This window comes from Telopea speciosissima, chromosome 1 (genome assembly GCF_018873765.1).
Source record: "Telopea speciosissima isolate NSW1024214 ecotype Mountain lineage chromosome 1, Tspe_v1, whole genome shotgun sequence".
Lineage (NCBI taxonomy): Eukaryota > Viridiplantae > Streptophyta > Magnoliopsida > Proteales > Proteaceae > Telopea > Telopea speciosissima.
In genome coordinates, this window is record NC_057916.1 from 34,407,974 (window position 1) to 34,428,033 (window position 20,060).

Here is a 20,060-nt window from a genome sequence, read left to right on the forward strand (position 1 = left end):
AAACCCTTGTTACACTAAATTCAGCATGGAAAAGAGAAAAAAACCCTAAATTATACTTAGTCCTCACAGAACTGGACAAGAGAAAGGGACTTGCCGGGAAACGGGATCTGCAGGTCGAGAGCGCAGAAAGTACGATCCTCCTGACTCCTCCTCCTCCCCTGAAGCATTGCAGACTCACAATTTATCGTCCGTCTATGAAATGCGTCACTTGATAGAGTCCAACGAGGACACATTGGAGATTGGATAACTGCCGGAGCACCACCTTCCTTGTAAGCCATAAGACAACTTGACGATTCCCCATAAAAACATGGAATCCAACAGAGGAACAACAGTAGTACAAGAAGTTTGAATCTATGGATCGTCGTTTGAAAACGGAATGGGAAAAAGAATGAGTTAGGTTAGAGAAATAGGAATTCGAGCGTTCCTTTGGGACTGTGATGAATTTGATTGATGAATGCGCGGGAGGTATTGAGCTATATATACAATACAAGTGTCCTATTCAAAACATAACTCTCAAAGATTGAGTTGTGTTTTGAATAGAACACTTGTATATGTTTCCTATTAGATCTTTTGTATGGGTTTCCTACTTCAGTTATATTTTCTCTTTCTTATGATTCTTAACCATAAAGACACCGAAAGCTCTATTTATTCATCGGCCTCTCCGTGGTCTAGCAGAGACAGCAAAGACACTTCCGAATTATAAGAGTTTCATGATCTATCCAGGAGGAAAGGAGCTTTCTGGGCGGTTCGCTCATGCGCCAAAATTTAAACCGGGTCTGCCAGCATCCTGAGTTTACCGGTTAATCCAAAACGAATGTAGCTAAAACCGCATCTGCGAGTTGCGACTTCACTGAAATAAACTTTGGTATAAGCCATTGGAATTTATAAATTCAATTCCGGTTCTTCGATTGTGATAGTACAATCACTTGGGATGAAAGAAACAAGCAAATCAAAAATATCAGAATACATTAGTTTTTTTTTTATTTTTTATTTTTTTATGAAAAGAAAAAATGAATATTAACCATCGTCTATAGAGCTAGAAACTGAAATAATTGCCTTGTTGCTACATTATGCCTTTTGAGCTAGCAAATAAAACAAGGAACACACCCGATTATCCCCGTCATTGCAAAAAATAACAGATATGAGTATAGTGAGCACATTGAGAAAAAATACGAGTAGACTTCCAGGGCCATGGAGTTTTAAGAGGTGCCATAATCATTCCTGAGAAACATTCCAAATTTGAATATTAATTCATCCTGAACTATGTGCAACCCTTAAACCTTCAAGAAGATCCTGTGCTTTAGTCATAATAGAATTGTTTGCCAAAATGTTGTCCACATTAACCAAAACAAAAGAAGGCTTTGAAATAAAATACCACGAGCCCATCCAAATCTGTTTACAAAAGTGTGAGATTGTCCTGCACAAATTAAGATAGAGTATGTTAAATGAGAAATATCAAAATCAAAGCAAGAGATAGAAAATTTTCACTATGGCTGGTTATGAAACCCAATTCCTCATCCTTGAATGGGGATTGGTTCAAATCAGTAATCCATCGATTGACATTGACTAAAATAGGGGTGTCAATTCCAGGCCCGGCCCGGTAAGCCCGACAAGCCCGCCCGGCTGGCTTAAGCCCGCCACGTTTAATAATAGGGCGGTCCCGGTGTGGGGTCCTAGCCCGTCGGGCACCGGATCGGACCGACCGTTTTCAAGCCCGACTTAGCCTGCCCGACCTAGCCCTACCTAGCCCGACCCTTTAAGCAAACCACCCTCCATTAAATCCATTTAGCCCACCTGATAACCCTCTCTCTTTTCCTATTCAACTCCTTAAAATGATTAGCCCATTAAGCCCAAATTAATGGGCAATTCAATTGATGGGTTTCCTTAACTCAGAAAAATGTTTATATTCTTCTCCATTAAGCTTCTCATTTCATAGAATTAGAACCAGACATATACAAAAAGGGCTGGGGGTGTTCTTGCTCCAAAGAGAAAACAAATAGCAGGACGAACCCAGTACCGTCAATGATGATTGAGCTGATAAGCATAAGCACTTCATAAATTTGAGTTAATTATAATTACAAAAAGAAACAAATCAGTAAATAAAAACTAATAAACATAAGTTCGGGAAAAGATTATGGTTTGAAAAATTGGGTTTGGATTTGGGTTTTGAATGTGTTTTGGTGGAAACCCATTTCTTTTCTCTTTATTTTTTCAAGTAGGAATTTAATTCTGTAAAGGCCCGATTAAGACCCGGGTAAGGCCCGATGAAGAGTTAAACAGGCCCACAACCCGGTTAAGACCCGATTAAAGCCCGATTTTAGTACCCGATTAAAGACCAATACCGACCAAACCCCGATCGAGCCCGACATGGTCCGGACCGAATACTTAAATGGTTGGACACACTGCAGCCTGCACAATTGGTGAGGCCCGGCTAGGCCCGACCGAACCCGATCGAGCCCGACCGGTTGACACCCCTAGTCTAAAATCTACTTTGGATTAGGAGCAAAATCCGAGAGAGTAATTAATTTATGTGCTTCCAAATGAAATAGGAAGTGATTGAGATCACACTAAAGACCTGTTTTCAGGCAATTTTGTTTGATGGAGTATTATGCAATCCAATGAGGTTGGTTAGATTACTTTTATGCCTAAAAAGGTAAGTGGCAGCCAGTTTGGTGGTAAACTGCCTATTACTAGATAAATGACATTATCACTGATCTGGTTAATGAGATTAAGGATGGAGGTAGTGTAGACACCTCATTTTGTCTTTCTCCCCGAAGGTTTCGCCTAACGATGATGAGTACCCTCCAAGGCTTAGAGCTAGTGTATCTGTGGATGTAGAGTCAATGTGCAGTCTCCGAATCCGTTTACCAATTGTCTATCCCCCATTGTCGAAGCCCAAACCAAGCCCTCCAAGAACCCCTGGAAAAGCTAGCCCTGACCCAGACCCCTTGGAACCAGCTTGGCCCAGGCTAAGACCTAGCCCAAATAGCCCAAACCACCACTGTAGACACTGGAACCCAAATCGACACTCAAAGGCTCCGAGTCGACATTAAACCCACCTGCCATCGACATCGAGCTATGCCTTTACACTGTCTAGCAGTACATTTCTGCTGTCTAACCTACTTCGACATTCAGACAATGACATTCGACAGTCAAACACCAAACCTCGATGTCGACTGATGTTCATCGATAGCCACTTGATGTCGACCATACCTCACTTTGATGTCGACTCAGGTAATTTCAATGTCGAATCTTTGCAAATCCGAGAAACCCAAACTTGCCATTTTTTACTCCAATTGCGATTCCTTTCGTGACCAAGCCTATTTTTGGCATCTTGGATCTCAATCTTGGCTTCCTTAGGCCCCAAGAAACCTCCCCTAAGGCAATAAAACACTTGCTACCCATCCATTGGTCCTTACCTTAACTGTACACCCACCGTCGATGCAAAGACACCTCCCTTGGATGATCCAGATCAAACTAGCCATATCTACACGAATTTGGGAGTGCACACACCCCTCTACATCTATAAATACACCCCCTCTCACGTGGAGGGAGGGTTACATGAACCTTACATGCACTTCCTATGAGCTTTACTTAGTCCCCAGTTCAGAGACAGTGCCCCCTTATCAAGAAGCTTTGAAGTCCTTAGTCTTGGGTCCCTTACTTGGCCACAGTCTATTGTTTCTCTCACTTCTTGAGTACTACAATCCTACTTGAGACTTCAAGATCGAGGCTTGGAGACACCAATCCAGTGATCCCGGCGTGACAACGAAGTGCTGCCTACAAAGAGATAAGAGAAGTTTCCTACAAGCAACGATACTTGTTCAACGTACAAACCTCCTGAGTTACAAAAGGAAAACCTCCACACCTCCGTTTTGATTTTCTCCCACTAGTTAGGTTTTTTTTGTTCTTAAGTTTTCTTTAATTTATGTGGTTTTCCCTTTACATTTCGTTTTGCATCTCTGGAGGAGGGTGATCCCATCCCCCTAGATTGTGATCATCCGTACTCTTGTGTTTTTGTATCACTTTTATGTTGTATCTCACATGCATGTATGCATATCTACATGACCCCCATACCTCGTAGTTTAAGACTCCTCCATGCAAATATTTATGTTGATCTTTTCACCTATCGTGCATATGTTTTCACGCCCTACCTTTAACCCATGCACTTCACCATGCACATGTATTAAATTGTCATCTACGACTCTACATGTTCATCCTCTTATCATGCTTAGATTAGAGTCAATCATGCTCAGGTCTCATAGGACTTTGAGTCCTTTATTTTATTTCCTGTATATGAACTCTTGTTTTGCAGCCAAACCTCCGGGTATGTGTTTCTGCACCTCCCCTGTATTTTTTTTTCTTACAGTTTTTCTCACATTTTACATTCTCCCAAAGCATGTTATACCGTTGCCTATGCCTAGCAATAGAAAGACTGGCAAGTCCCGGCGGGCTAGGGTGCCTAATACATAACCCGGACCGTTACTTGACTCGTACCCAGATCAATGGACTAATTGTCCCTAACGGGCATCGCATGAGAGTCATTACATTTACATCTTGGGTCCTAGACCCTCCTCTAGGTGGCGTCTCCCTACATACGATTCACCTCTCTCTCTCTCTCTCTTCCCCCCAAAGAGGGATGAGGTGGAGGACACATGGTGATCACCCGCCATGCCATTTGTCCTCATAGTGGCAACTTAACTAGGAACATACTTTTACTTGTGTAAAAAAGGTCAGACTTTTGATGTGTTTGGCATATATGCTGTACTATTTTAACATGCATTTTCTTTTATTGTATGCTTTTGGATGTTAACTTCTATGCACTAACTTGCATCATTTTTGCATACACTATCATACACTGTTGGTCATCCAAAAACGCATGGTTTAACCTCATTATTTATACCTCATAGCATAACCCTGGGCCTGGTATGTAGACACACGGTTTACCCTTGGTGAAACTACAACTCTTAGCACTGTACCATCTGGTATATTAAACAAGCTTCCACCGTCGTACCGCTTGATCATCTTACTCCTAGGAGTGGTGAGAGATATATAGGAGCACTTTGCTAAGGGAACCATTTTTTAGTCCTATTATCCTCTAACTAGCAAGCATCATGTAGGGATCTAAAGCCCAACGCTTAGGTCACGAAACACTAACTGTAATATTCTTTGAGAACTGAATCAGCACTTTGTTGACCTTTTCCTTAACCGACCTGATCAACCCTGATCTCGTCTTGGACCCGTTTCGCCAATTTGCGGCCCTTGATGTGTGGGCCAACATAGAACTTGATCAACTTAGTGCCTAAACTTACTAATCCTTGTTTGGGATTGACGTGCTTGTTGTGAACTTGTTTGCGCATCATATTGCATATTATACTTTCCCTGGGGTGACATACTAGGGGTACGAGGTTCACCATAGGCCTAGTTTCTTTCCAATCTTCCCTTTTGGTCTAATCGTGACTCTATTTCATTAGGAACCATTACTTCGGGACGACAGGATACCAGTTCTACAACTAGTTAAATTAGGATCGGAAGAAGACTAGTTCGCGTTTCAAGCCCCTTTAAACCAGAAATGGGTGACGAAGCTGTCTGTACGGATATTGAGGAATTGAAGGCCCAGATGCAACTTTTAGTGGGCCTAGTAACCAAGTTGGCAACAAATGTCCCGACTCCAGCTCTGCCACAAGCCAACTCGGACCAAAGTCGCACACGACTTCAGGGAGGGTCTTTGTAAAACCCCAATCCGGCCTTAGAAGATGAGGTCATCACCTCTGGACTGCAACTTACTGCTGACTCGGTTGAAAATCTGACTCCTGAAGCAAAAGGTTGAGAAACTAGAACATGCTATGAAGAATGTGAAAGAGGTGAAAGATCAGATGATTGACTCCGAGGGACTTTGTTTCTTCCCTGAAAAGCGTATACCCGAGGGTTTCAAGTGGAAATCCGATGATGCACCCCCACCTGAACTAGAGCCAATCGTTGTCGATGGAGACGGGATAAGCTTTGCTGGGATTGGAAAAGAGAGAGAACGAGGATGAAGTTGGGGGCAAAATGTAAAAAAAAAAAAAAAAAAACACATGATCAGAGAACAACCACTATTTTGGCTATTTTTGTAATACTCAAACTCAATGTGAATAATTCTGTTAACATAAACATTAGCTGATTAATTTTGTAAACCAAAACTCAATGTTAGCTAATCTTGTAATTTTCCCTTATTTCAATTTGGCTATCCTCCAGCCGTGGCGGGAGCTGGAGGGTCCAGCCCAGCAAAAACACCAAAAAAACAAGGGTGTTTCTAAGCTAAAGTGTGATGTCAAGTTCGTCCCCAATATGGATAAGGGTGGGTTTGATTACATTTATCACAATCATCATGATCAGCCAGTCTTTGCAATCTTTGATCCATCACCCTTTCATTCTCCTATCGTTGGCAAAGCAACCGTGATACAATCTGTTATGCTAGAGGCTATCTCTGAATAGATCAATCCTAGATGACATTCTACATTTGCGATCCTATCTTGAATATTATACTTTCATGTTTGTTTCATAGGAAATTAACCGCTTAGCTGACTCGTGATAAGGAGAGCCTATCAATAAAGTGAACGACACTTTAGCCTATCCATGGATAAAGGAACAATCAACAATGTTGTTTTTCTTCCATGAGTTTTTCGAAAAACTCTTAAAAAGAAAATCTTTGTAAATAAATGTACACGTGGTTCTCTCAGCATCTCATGCAGAGAATCAGGGATGTCCGAGGCGAGTATCAATCTAGGTCCGGTAAGTGAAAACCAGAATATCAGTTTCATAGAAACAGAAAATTTGATATTTGAGATGTGTACCTGCAGCAAGCACTACTGTGAGAGAAATCCAACCGTACACGTGGAAGCTCAAAATACCAGTTAGCGCAACGGAAACTTCCAGATTCCAAAGATCTGATCCTATATTTTGGGGACGGACTTGCGCCGGCCCATAACAGTGAGACTGTGAGGCTGAAAATTGAAAGTGTTTAAAGGCTTGATTCTTGAGAGAAACTTCCCAAGAATTTAGAAGCAAAAATGGCGATTGAGGTGAGTTTACTACCTCTGTCGATGTTTCCGTTCCATCTCATTTTAATTAAGATCAGATAATCGATTTGGTTTCTGTTTGTAATGTTTGATAAAATTATCAGGCTTGGTACATGGAGGAGAGCGGCGAGAATCAAAGATTCCCTCTTCATCGCAACCCACCAGAGTTTGTGTCCATGAGCAAGCTAGAAGGTAAGAGGTGACCCTTTTCCTTCTTTTTCCTTAAATCGTATTCTAATCGTTTTTTATTGTGTCTAATAAATGTATGGCGTTAAAATTCATTTTGAGTATCGAATTGGGGATCTCGGCAGAGTTGGGAGTCTTATACTGGCGTCTGAATCCAAAGAACTACGAGAACGATGAGGAGCTGCGCAATATTAGAGAAAGCAGGGGCTATAACTACATTGTTCGTATTCCAGAACATCGATCGAGCTCTTCTCTTTTCCTCTCCGATTGGTTTTCGTCTGTTTGATTGGGTGTGCAAGGACTCTTATAATTTATATAAAATTGCAGGATTTTCTGGATTTGTGCCCAGAGAGAATGGAGAATTACGAGGAGAAACTGAAGAACTTCTACACGGAGCACATCCACGAGAACGAAGAGATTCGTTACTGCTTGGAAGGCAGTGGGTACTTCGATGTGAGGGACAAGGATGACCGTTGGATTCGCATCTGGATCAAAGAGGGCGACATGATCGTTTTGCCCGCCGGAATTTACCATCGTTTCACCCTCGACACTGATAACTACGTCAAGGTATGTAAATTTGTTATTTGGATTACTGAGGAGATTTCTAATTCTACTTTTCGCTAATGGGGCTTTCACTGTTGATAACGACGACGGCGATGATTGCGTGGTGGTGGAGGACAGTTGATGCGGTTGTTCATGGGAGAGCCAGTGTGGACTCCGTTTAACCGTCCACAAGAGGAGCATCCGGCGAGGAAAAGCTACATAAAAAATTTGATGGAGGAGAGGGTAGGCATGCCAGTACCTCTTGAGGCTCACTAAGCCTCTTCACTTCTAAGAGACATGTAGCCTTGCGTTGCTTTGTATGTGTTCGTGTCCATCTCCATATGATATGGTGATGCTTGTTTGTCTTCTGTTCGTTAGCCAAGCCAGCACCCCAAGTCTTTAAGTTATGGATTATACAAACTTCTAAGCACCTTGCCTTACCTGTCATGCCATGTCTTATCCGTCCATCATCCATGGTTGTATCTATTAAGACTCCACTTGTAATTAATTAAGGGATTAGCTCCACATATATATAGTTGGTTTAAGATTTAATTGAGTTGAGTTTTATTTTACTAAAATTTACTATAATTGGCCCATGGGTATGGAGGCAGTTATTATTACTGATCTTGGGCGCCTGTATAAAGCACGACTTCTCCAGCTTAGCTATTATTGGGGAAGCTAGAGCAATCTATCTTGGGTTGAAAGTGGCAGTTAATGATGGGTTTCTTTGAGTTCTTCTTCATTTCGATTGTCAAGTTCTTCTAAAGTGTCTGTTAGACCTCTTACCTCCCCCCATTGAAGTCTCTTTCATTATGATGGATTTAAAGCTTCGCTCTTCAACTTTGATGCCTCTTGGAACCCAAACAAAAATCGAAATGGTTTGGGTTTTCTAATTCGAAATCATCTTGCTGAGTCTTGGGTGGTTGTATCAACCCCTTCTATGTTCAACAATATTTTGGTTGGAGAGGCAATGGCTATTAGGGATGGATTACTTGAGGCTCTTTAAGAAGGAACCTATATGCTAGTGGTGGAAAATGACAACCAAGAGGTTATCTCTTATCTCCGTGATTTTACGAAGATTCTGGCTCTCTCAATTAGGTCGATTGTCAGTGATATTAAACATCTAGTTACATATTTTGACCATGTTTCATTTCAATATATTCCAAGGAAAGCCAATGTTGTGGCTAATTCCCTTGTCAGGAGGGCTCTATCTCTTACGGATAGGATAGTGTGGCCCAATTCCGATCCCTGTGTTTCTGTGGATTCAATCTCAGATCCCAGGAGTGTAATCCGTGTTATTCAATAGTAATTCTGTTTATCAAAAAAAAAAAAAAGGAGATGACAAGGCTTGTGCCTTCTGAGGCCTAATAAATGGCCCCACTGATGGGGCTTTTTGTGCCACAAAAAATAAGACCTAATAAAAAAACGAAAAAAAAATATTAATGTGAGGGATGGGGTAGGGTTATAGTAAATGGAGGAGTGCGCCTGGGCGAGAAGGCAGGTAGAGTCGGATAAAAATGTTTGTTAACTAGAACATAGGGTAAGTAATTTTGTAAAGGAAAACCTAAAAGTGGTTAATCACGTAATTTTCTCAAACAGAATTTGCCCCTGTATGAATAAGTGTTTTGCTAATCTCACAAAATATGTGAGACAGTCACTCAACCCATACATGTTGAAAATATTACATTGCTACCGGACCACCACAAATCTAGAGGATTTTTTTTTTTCTTTTTCGAAACCATAAATCTGAGAGTTTTGGACAGTCAACTTCTAACTCATAGGCTGCTTGTGGAGGGCTACCCAATCCCTCATTTCCCAAGCCAATTTATCCCAATCTAACACAACCTAAACCCAACAAAACATCCACACCCATCACAACCCCTCTCATCTCAACCCAAATCAAGATGATCAAGAGGTCTAGTACCTCTACCAAGATGATGAAGACAAATAATAATAAGTCTGTTTCTAAGACCCCCTCATTGTACATTGAATCCGGAGGCTGATAGTTCTTCTGTCACTTTTTTGGAGGAGATTTTGGAATCTATGGAAGACAACCCCATTCAGTGTGGGGTCAGTTTGGAATCAAATGAAGGAAAATAATTCCTTCATATCTCGAACTGGCATGCAATCTCCTTAGTTGGTATCGGGTTATATTGGTTTGGTTTTGGTCTGGTTTTCCACCCAGCTTTAGTTTCAATTTAAATTGATTTTGGTTTGGTTTGATTTGGTTTCAAGTATGCAACCCTAGCACAAAACCGATCCAATAAAGAATGGTTCGATTCAGGTCGGTTTCACCAGTTCGGGCAAGGTTTTGACACCCCTACTTGCTTCTTTGTCGAAGAAATGTTGGCAGATTTCTAGGATGATTTCTTACTGGTCTGTGTCTGTTTTGTTTAATAAATATCATCAGGGTTGTTCAGTTCGTATTGTTCTGTTCCGCTTTTCAGAATATTCTAATCTATAATGTTATCAATTAGTTTCTACACTGCAATTGCGGGAGCAGATGAAGGATTTTGTCTCGAAGAAGACATGAGCATATTCCAGCCATTATGGGCATTAGAGGTTACTTGGGTCAGAGATATGGAAATTCACAACTAAACTACAGGGTATAACTTCATTGCTTGGTATTATTTTTTCTGCCAAAAAAAATCCATTACATGAAAACCTTCAAAACATCGATTACACGTGGGAGAGAAGATTGTAGATAACATGGAGATGACATGCTAACTACACCTAAAATAGTATACACTTTTCCTTCTTCACCTTTTCAGGGCTCCTGGCTGTTTACACGGCTGTGAAGCTCCAGCATCTCTTGATGGTTGGGGTCAACAGACAGCGCAGCCCGGCAGTCCTGCAGAGCACCTAAAACATCTCCAATGTGCTCATGGAATGCCGCCCGCAGGTGTAGAAGATGAAGGTCTGCTTTGAATGCAATTGCCCTTGACAGCTCTGCAATGGCCTCCTTTTCCTTGTGGCTGTCCATCAAAACTGCTTCAACAAAAACCCAATATCAACTTCACTGTCAATTGGAATGGGAATTTTCTAGCCAACAAAATAAATTAGGTAAATAAAGGAAAAAGGTTCTAAAGGACCCATCCAAATGTGATGGACAGAGAACATGGCCACTGCATTGGCAAACTGATGCAGATAAATCACAAAAGTGAGTTTATTTTAGTGGAAATAAGCCTCAAGTGCGTTACTTAAGTTTTGGGCCTTTGGTTACTAAAATAAGCCTCAATTGTGTTACTAAAATACAACTCCTCAGCCTTATCCAAACTAAATGGGGTCAGCTACATGGATCCTTGCAAAGACAAAACATTAATAAAAAGTAGTAAGAGAAAGAACAGAACGAACAATAAACAACAGCAACTCAGCATTATTCCAACTAAATGGGGTCGGCTATATGGATCTTTGCCCTCTAATTGGCTCTATTTGAGGACATACTTGAAACAAGGCCTTAGCCATGCATGTCTTTCCCTACCACTTCTCCTAGGGTCATTTTAGGCCTGCCCCTAGCTCTTTTAGTACATTCAATCTGAATCAAGTCACTCCTCCGAACTGTAGCATCCAGAGGCCTCCGTTGAACATGGTCATGCCACCTCAAACGACATTCTCGAAGTTTATCTTGAATCAGGGCACTCCGAAATCAGTTCTAATATGATCATTCCTCATTTTATCCTTCCTAGTTTTGTCATACATCCATCTCAACATCCTCATCTCCGTTAGACTTAGCTTATCTATATGACGCTTCTTAATTGCCCAACATTCTGCACCATACATTATAGCCGGTTGTATGACTGTCCTATAAAATTTTCTTTTTAGCTTTATAAGAATCTGCCAATCACACAACACTCTAGATGCACCTCTCCACTTCATCCATCCTACTTTCATTCTTTGTGAAACATCATCTTCTATATCACCTTCCTTATTGATGATTGATCCCAAATACCTAAAATAATCACTTTGCGGGATCTCCCTCTCATCAATTTCACCCCTCCATTATCCGTCCTGGAGTTATTAAAGTTACACACCATATACTCTGTCTCCGTTCCTACTTATCTTAAAACCTTTTGATTCCAAGGTAGATCTCCATAACTCCAACTTGGCATTAAGCTGTTAATTCCTGTTTTTTGTCTCATCCACCAAAACAATGTCATCATCAAAGAGCATGCACCAAGGAACCTCATTTTGGATGTCCCTACTTAACTCATCCATGATAAGCCCAAACAAATAAGGGCTCAAAGCTGATCCTTGATGTAACCCAATTGTAATTGGGAAATCACTACCTTGACCCCCCACGGATCTTAACACTAGTCACCACACCATCAAACGTATCTTTAATAATGTCCCCATATTTACTTGAAACACTTCTCTTCTTTAGCACATGCTAGATTAAATCTCTAGGGACTCTATCATATGCTTTTTCTAGCTCAATAAAGATCATATGGAGATCCTTCTTGCTTTCTCTAGATCTTTCCATGAGACTCCTAAGTAGGTGGATAGCTTCTATTGTGGATCTTCCTGGCATAAAACCAAATTGGTTATCCAAAATAGTGGTCTCTTTTCTCAGATGTGTTTCGATAACCCTCTCCCATAATTTCATAGTATGACTCGTTAAATGGGCTAAAATATGGGTAGCAAATCGGAATACACGATTAGTTGTGGGGTCTTCTAAAATTCTATTTTCTTTATTTTTTTTATTGTAAAGCTGATCTTAGATTTGGAATATTTTATTCCAATTTGAGTTGGCTCTTTTTTTCTTATTGTTAATGTATTAGGTAAGACTGGAGTTTTCCTACTGGTTGGATGATGTAAATATAATGTAAGCTCCTTCCTAAACCAATCACAGGCTTTAAGAAAAGCTATATAAATACATGTAAGGCCTAAGGCCATCCCAACGATTTGAAGAATAAAGATATTCAGATTTTCTAACTTGGTTTTGTGGATTTCAGACCTACTTCTGTAGATTCAGTGGTGTTCACCTAGTGAATTCTTTGTGTAAATTCCAAGTTATGACTAAGGTGGATTCCAAGTGAAGACTAGGTGGATTCCTTAATGGGAGAGTAAATTCTCTTCGCAGGCTTTGGTGGATTCATGGCCTGAGGTTTAGGTGGATTCCTAACCTATTTTCTATCTTTTTCTATGTTCTTGCAGTTGTGCTATTCTCGTTCTCAACTTTCAGAATCTGTTATTACCTTTAAGACTTGTTGCTAATCACTTATTATTTCAGTTTGTTTAATAATTCACTGATTTTTTTATAGGTACCTACTCTACAGAAGAGGGTGCAGGGGGAGGGTGGAGAACAACCAGAAGGTTCGAACTTGAGACCTACTGGTGAGGGTGGGCTTAGCGCACCACAGCTTCACCAACTACGCTAGACAGTTGTTATAATTCCTTGATTTAATTCTCTGAGTTTCTGATTCGAATCTCTGAATACCCTAATCGAAACTTCAGCTCTGTCATTGTTTCAAGTTTTTCTACTTGCAAAAGAATTGTTCTAGATCTCAATATGTTCCTTTTTGTAGCTCAGATCTGTAAACAAGACAGAACCTTTGACTGAAACTGGAGTGTTATTTGAACTGTTTCACTCTAAGTAATGAAAATTTTCTGTTCCTGGTTCTTTCTCTATTTTCCTGTTTCACTCTCACTAGAATTTCCTTGGATCGGGATTAGTCTACATAACAAACATTCCATTGGCATCATCATCATCATCATCTACACATTACAAATACACATGATGCAGCACTTGTCGATCCAACAAACTGTTTTCACAGTAATGAGGTAAAATAATATGACAACATTCCAGAGAGGGTCTAAAAAAAGATGGTTGATTTCTCATTTAAAAATCTACTTAAGTCGGACCTGAATAATGACCAATGGGCCCAATTCCTACAACATACTCCTTGCATGCAACTATTAATTCTTATGGTCTACATAGGTGCAACCTTTGAATTGAAAAGGTAGGCCCACAAATTTTATTTTCCATGCGAGACATATCAGTGACCATGGAAATGTCAAAGCTACCTATACACTAGGTGGAAGGAAAAGAATATGACCTGCAGCTCGGTATCTGTATGGATAAATTCGGAGAGGATCTAATAGTGTGACCATCTCCAGATCTTCCTTCCTGAGTTCACGGTCACAATACTCAGACCTCTTCTCATAGGCTGATGCATTATTCTTAGCTTTCTCAATCAGTTTAGTCATTTCCTCGTATGCAGCATTTCGGTCATTTCGGAGGAAATGGACACGAGCAAGGCCCTGGTGGGCTCGGGTATGCCAGATTTTTAGGGCATTAATGTAGCAATCAGCAGCCAAGTCCACCTTCCCACAGTCAACGTACACACTGCCAAGATTGTTAAGTGCCTGCAAAGATATAGGTAAAGAAAAGGATCAATAGAGAAGGATTTAGATTGCATTTGCTACATAAAAAATTTCACCCACACACAAAGGATGAAGATATAAAACAAACAACACAAAATACCACATGGCTGACAAAAAAAATCAAACTAGACTGTTTGATTGGTGGGCCAACCGTTGGATGTACAGGGCCCAACGTCAGCACTTCTACCAACCCAAATTTATGTTCTATGTCCAGACTCTTTTGGTAGGCCACCTATTTGATTTTGGAAGTTATGAAAGTTGAGAAATGAGAGCCCAAATTGTTTAATGGATGAGAGCGTCATCTTCAGCTTGCTTTGCACATCAGGCAGGATGGCAACAACAATGGCTCATTAGCTGCATGAGTTTCTAAAATCAAAACTAACATGCAGAAGCAAAAAGATGTCAGAATGAAAAGAGATGGGGTGGAAATGCCTAGATAGGAGTAATTATGGGATGACCCTGCAGCTATGAATGTGTGTATATATACATATATTTGGGTCAAGATGTAGAATATTGAATATTGAAGAAATGCAGATGTAACAACCATAGGACCGTATACTGGAGGAGTCAAAGAGAAGAGGCTTCAAAATTTATTGTAAACCCCAAATGATTTAAGATTGCTTGGAAAAGTAGGACAGAAAGACATAGAAAATGGCTGCGCTAGAACTCATATGAACAAGAAGAGAACTAAGACATTGGGAGGGGGGAGGGGAATTGGGTTGTCAGGGGTAAGCATTGGATGGCCCTACAGCTATGAATGTAGAATTGAAGAGGTGCAGACTATAGGAACATATACAGGAGGAATTTTGGACAAGTGGCTTCAAAACTCCCTAAAAGCTCTATATGATATAATTAATTATAATATTTGTGGGGAATATAGGATAGCAAACTGACCTAGGTGGTGTATTGGGAGTTCTTATCCACTCTGTTATGAACAGAGTTGTGACAGACTTTGGGTCACATCGACACATTCAGTTGTACTTGCTTTGAGCTATTAATAAAATGTAGTTATATGATGGTCACGAGAACTCACATACAAAAAGAACATAACTAAGATATTGCATCTTAGCTGTTCTTAACTATTCAATAAATGGGTGTTTGAGACCTCTTACTCACCAGTGTGAGGTCATTTTATCCATCCGACAAATGATCTTCCACATGGATCACCATGATTGAGTGGTTCCGATTGATCACATGTGCACACTATATCTAGACCTACATTGTGGCAAATATGATAGTAATAGAACAACCCCAAGTATCTACTAACTTCATTACTTTGATGTTTGATCACAGCACAAGTTTATAGTGGTCAAATGCCAGTGCCTTGCATATAAACTTGATGCAGCAAATAGCTAATTTGGATTGGCTGCACTTTCATCAGTTGTTCTCCACATTAAAGGAAGCATGGTACTTCCTGATCATAAAAAATAATCCATAAACTCATAACTTTTATGAATACACAGTAACCACACAAACAGTGTAACAAGCACATATCATTTTTTGACTATTTCTTTTTGTGTTGACACATACGGACATGCCAACATGCTGGATATGTGTTGGACTACTTGCATAGTATCATGACTTAGAATGGAAATTAGTATTACAAAAAAAGAAAAGAAGCAATCCACTCACACACACACATGGTTGGTTTAGGTCTCAGATACTTCTCTTTCTCCTATTGTCTTTTTCTTTTGGTGATAGCACTTTGTAATAGACTACTGCCACACATGCACAAAAATTCCAAGGTTAGAAGTTACTGTTCGAAGAAGTAATTCTTTTTATGGTATATTAGTCAAGGTTACAAGGAATCAATGTATGTATCATCTTATAGAGTTAATATATTCACTCCTAATAAAAACACGGTGATAGTGACATTGGAAGCAGAATTGGCAAGTGAAGCTTAGCAATTCAGTGGACACAAGTTTCAGATAAGCAGGAAGACAGGGAAAAGGTATACCTGTCCCTTGCGTAACCTGTCTGAAGGGCACTTCAATGCATCTTCAAGTAGTGAAACAACGGTTGAAGAGCATGAAGGATCAAGGCTAGAGTCCGCCAAAGCATAGGCTTTCAAAAATAAGGCCTCAAAAGATCTCTTAAGGTTGATCGACTCTTCAGCTTTCCAAAGCCCTTCCTCATAATGACCTGCATCATATAAGATCCATCCCTCATAAACCAGACGTTCATGTACACTTGAAGCATGCTGGCGCGCCAGTTGTAGGCTTCGCATGGCCGCATCAGAACAGCTCAACCTGATAAAGCAAAATCATTGGGTTTCTATCTGCCTTGACGCAAGCATAACATTACCAATTAGCATACACAAGGAATGGTCCCGTTAGATACTAGAGTATACCTAAGGAGAAGCAGAGACTGTCTGAAGTATAGAACATCCTTTGCGGCATCAGACTCAAGCATTTGATAGATAACAGAGAGAGACCCAATATCATCAACCGAAGACCACCGGTCGTACAGTTGCAACCAACAATCTGCGGTAGTCCAATTCCCAACATGCTCACGCACAAGAGTACGCAGTTGAGAAGCTGCTACCCGACCCTCAAACATCCTGTATTCTGGAGACAGAGTAAGAATTGCCTGAACATCACATAAGGCTGCCTGATAATTCTCGAGTGCAAGATAAAAACAGAACCGGAGCTCCAAGCATTCCAAGGCTAGTTTAAACCCAAGAATCCTATTGATCTCTGCCAGGGCAGCCTGAACATTTTGTTTTCTCATAAAAGATGCAGCTCGATACATGTATGGGTAGTTAAGTGTGGGGTTCAACACTGTTGCCTTATTGAGGTCTTCCCACCTCTTGTCACCTTCACAGTATAGTGATCTCTCCTGATACATCCATCCAAGGGGGCTATAGGAGGAGATCACAGAGCTTAGCTTGTCATATGATAAAATTTTATAGCCCTTGATAGAGCTAAGCCTGGCCAAACCTGCAACAGAATAAATATGGCCCTCACTGAAAGCTGCCTCAAAGAACTGCTCAGCTTTGTCATACTCCTTCCTCAGAAGCCTCACACATCCCAACTGATGAAAGGCTAATTGTTTCTGCCTACTAGTTACCACTGACTCTACCAACCGTTCCAAGAAACATGCAGTAATATCAGACCGGGGGTCTTGGTTCATAGCAACCTCACTCAATAAACAGTAGAGCGAGAATGAGGCAGCCCCAATCATAATCAATCTTTTCTGTTGATCAGCGCTGCTGAATATCTTAACCACTTGATCATCATTCAAACAGTCAGGCAGCTCATGAAGAAATACTTGCAAGCATGAGGAGGCAAGGAGAGGAGAACTCTCTTCAAGAGCATACTCTATGAGGTCAACCGCATCTTGTCTTGAGGAAACCAAAGATGCAAGTTTCCTATCACAAGCATCTTTAAGCCTTTCACAACAAAATTTGTTGGAGAATATTAAGATTTCCAAAAGAACACATGGTTGCATTCCCTCTAAACTACCTGTTCTGCTGAACTCACTGATCATCATCATACTCACAGGGGAGATTCCATTTTTTGACAAATCAATGACTTCCTGATTCGACTCCATGAAACACCCATTCAGCATAGCATGGAATGGAGCAGACAGAGCTGCAATCTTCTGCTTATCACAGGCAATTTTCTCTTCTCCAATTTGAAAGAAGACAGTACTGGAAACATGTGTCTCAGTAACCTGGACTACTTCCGGCGAATTCAAATGTTTATCAGCAGGAATCTGAGAAGCAATATCTATTAGCCTAAACTCCTGTGTGCATCTTCTGCATGATGAAAGCAAGTCAGAGATAGGCTCCTCTCTTCTCTTCTCATATTTCAACCATGCCCCAAAAACAAGTTTTTCATGAACACTGTTCGCTTTCAGCCATGCAGAACGGAGGCTCCGACGTAGCAATTTGACTTCTCCAAGGCCCTTAAAGACTTGAAATTGTAGCAAGTAAAGGCTCGACCTCTCGAAGGGAGGACAAGATTCAAGTTCTTCATGAATTTGAGCCAAAACTTCAACATAGTTGATGGGTTTAAAGAACGGAAGAATAGGTGGTTCAGGTACCTTGATGAGAGATTCTCTATCAAAAAAGAAATGAGAGAAGGGGTGGGTTGGGAGAAGAATCTCATTTCAAGCACAGAAAATAAACTAACCAGTTTTGTAAACTAGAGAATAGGAAGAACTTACATAGAAGAAGGCGAGTGGAAAGAGGATTTGGACAGCTTCCCTCTTTCAAACTGAAGCCATGAATGTGGATTTAGAGGATGAAGCTGTGTCTCTTTGCAGGACTCGGAGAGGAAGAGATTCTTCATGGGGCATAGCAGATTAAACAAATCCCAGATCTCCAGAGTCTTTAAATGAAATTCTCTCCAGCACTCGGAACAAACAAATTTGCCAGAAAAGAAAATGAAAACTAAGGAGATCCTCTCATTCAGTATTCACAACTCAAAAACTTAAAGTGGGAAATTTTCAATAGGGAGAACAGGGGAAAGTAAAGTAATCAATTCAAAAGCAGACCCTTGAGTTATTTCCTTCAGTTCTTGTCATTCGGTTTGGAGTTTGGACTCTTCGCATTGAGGAAGCGAAGCTTTCCTTCCAAAATCTGTTTTATCGGCAATAACGAAGGAATCTCGCAGCGTCTTCAGCATAAATGAGGAAATAAATCAGTAAAAACCCAAAATAAAAAAGGACGAATGATTTAAAGTACAAAATAACTCGAACCAAACACTACCAAATCCACACATTAAAAGTAATCGAATCTCAATTTATAAAAGACTACTGAAACCATTACAGAGACACCCAACAAACTTGTTAGATACATAAAAGGAAGCAATCCAAATAGACCCAGAAATTAGGAAGGGAAACAAAAATAGAAAGCATAACTCACTTCTTGCGTTGCTTGAATTTCGAGTTGCAGAGTCAAATCTTAAAATCAAAGGTAACGGCTTTCTATATATGATCTCAAAGGGAAGAACTCCATAGAAAATCTCCGGTTACCTGTGTCTTTTGCTTAAAAAAGAGGAAAATTTTACTGTTTATGCTTTCTTCTTTTTTCCTTCTTTCTGTTGACGAAGAAAAAGGCCAAAAGGAGCGAACTATGCACATGACAACTTGCCAAAGTACAATGTTTTTCTTTCTTTCAATTTTAAATAGATGATATAATAAGGGAGGTTAGGGAAGCAACTAGTTTTCTTTGTGTTTTTTTTTTTGGTAAATGAAGCAACTAGTTTTCTAATTGTCACTTATTTAGTTATGCTTGGTGCTTCATGACCTGCCATGTGATGAAAAATTAGTGGGTTGATGTGAAAAGGACCGGTAGGAGGCACATCTTTGTTTTTTTTTTTTTTTAAATTGAAAAAAAAAAAAAAAACAAACTTTGGTCCAAGGTTTTTTAAAATTATAAAATTACCATGTGTTTGAAATATATATATATAAAAATATGGGAGAAAGTTCTTTGAGCAAGCTCCCATAGGAGAGTAAACCAATGAAATGCAACAAAATGGTATTATATAATGGAAGGAAGAGGGTCATTTCATGTGAAGTGTAGAGAATTAGATATATAGGTGTTAGCATATACCCTTGTGGCTTAAGGCTCCGTTTGTTTCGGTGTAAAATTTTATTTCACAAATTTAAAAAGTTATATGTTGAATTTTTTTTCAATATTTTTTTTCATAAAAAAACAAACATTGGAACACTTTTCAACATGTCAAATTTTTTGAAGTGAAAATTTTCAAATAAAATTTTACGTTAAAACAAACAGTCTTAAGGAATTTTTTCCCTAAAATAAATATGGGAAAAAGAACATTGCATGATCGTGTGTTCCTGTGTCCAAACATAGGACCATATGAAATTACCACCCAACCTCTCTTGAAATTAATGAAAAATCTCATTTGTGTTGACCTT

At 40.0% G+C, this 20,060-nt stretch overlaps 3 protein-coding genes across 5 annotated transcripts in view; 1 reads left to right on the forward strand and 2 right to left on the reverse strand.

Annotated features, from left to right (window-relative positions):
* Positions 1-365, reverse strand: part of LOC122646565 (probable protein phosphatase 2C 51) — a 137,026-nt gene extending 136,661 nt beyond the window's left edge. For 2 of the 3 annotated variants that reach the window (XM_043840143.1, XM_043840151.1), the window contains exon 1: positions 95-365. In XM_043840143.1, coding sequence (XP_043696078.1) covers positions 95-278 — 184 coding nt within the window. In that variant the 5' untranslated portion in view covers positions 279-365. The remainder of the gene's footprint in view (positions 1-94) is intronic. The other variant, XM_043840158.1, reaches the window with a different exon arrangement.
* A 6,570-nt stretch (positions 366-6,935) lies between these two features.
* On the forward strand, positions 6,936-8,109 carry LOC122646613 (1,2-dihydroxy-3-keto-5-methylthiopentene dioxygenase 1-like). The gene is made up of 5 exons (XM_043840202.1): positions 6,936-7,064; positions 7,166-7,253; positions 7,373-7,467; positions 7,575-7,814; positions 7,929-8,109. Exons 1-5 carry the CDS (start codon positions 7,053-7,055, stop codon positions 8,064-8,066), a joined length of 573 nt encoding a protein of 190 aa, XP_043696137.1. The 5' UTR covers positions 6,936-7,052; the 3' UTR covers positions 8,067-8,109.
* Positions 8,110-10,553: 2,444 nt separating this feature from the next.
* Positions 10,554-18,624, reverse strand: LOC122646603 (ETO1-like protein 1). The gene is made up of 5 exons (XM_043840192.1): positions 18,345-18,624; positions 16,525-18,237; positions 16,132-16,423; positions 13,847-14,156; positions 10,554-10,778 (listed from the first exon to the last, which is right to left on the reverse strand). The coding sequence occupies exons 1-5, from the start codon at positions 18,467-18,469 to the stop codon at positions 10,558-10,560; spliced, it is 2,661 nt and encodes an 886-aa protein (XP_043696127.1). The 5' UTR covers positions 18,470-18,624; the 3' UTR covers positions 10,554-10,557.
* Between the last annotated feature and the right edge of the window lie 1,436 nt (positions 18,625-20,060).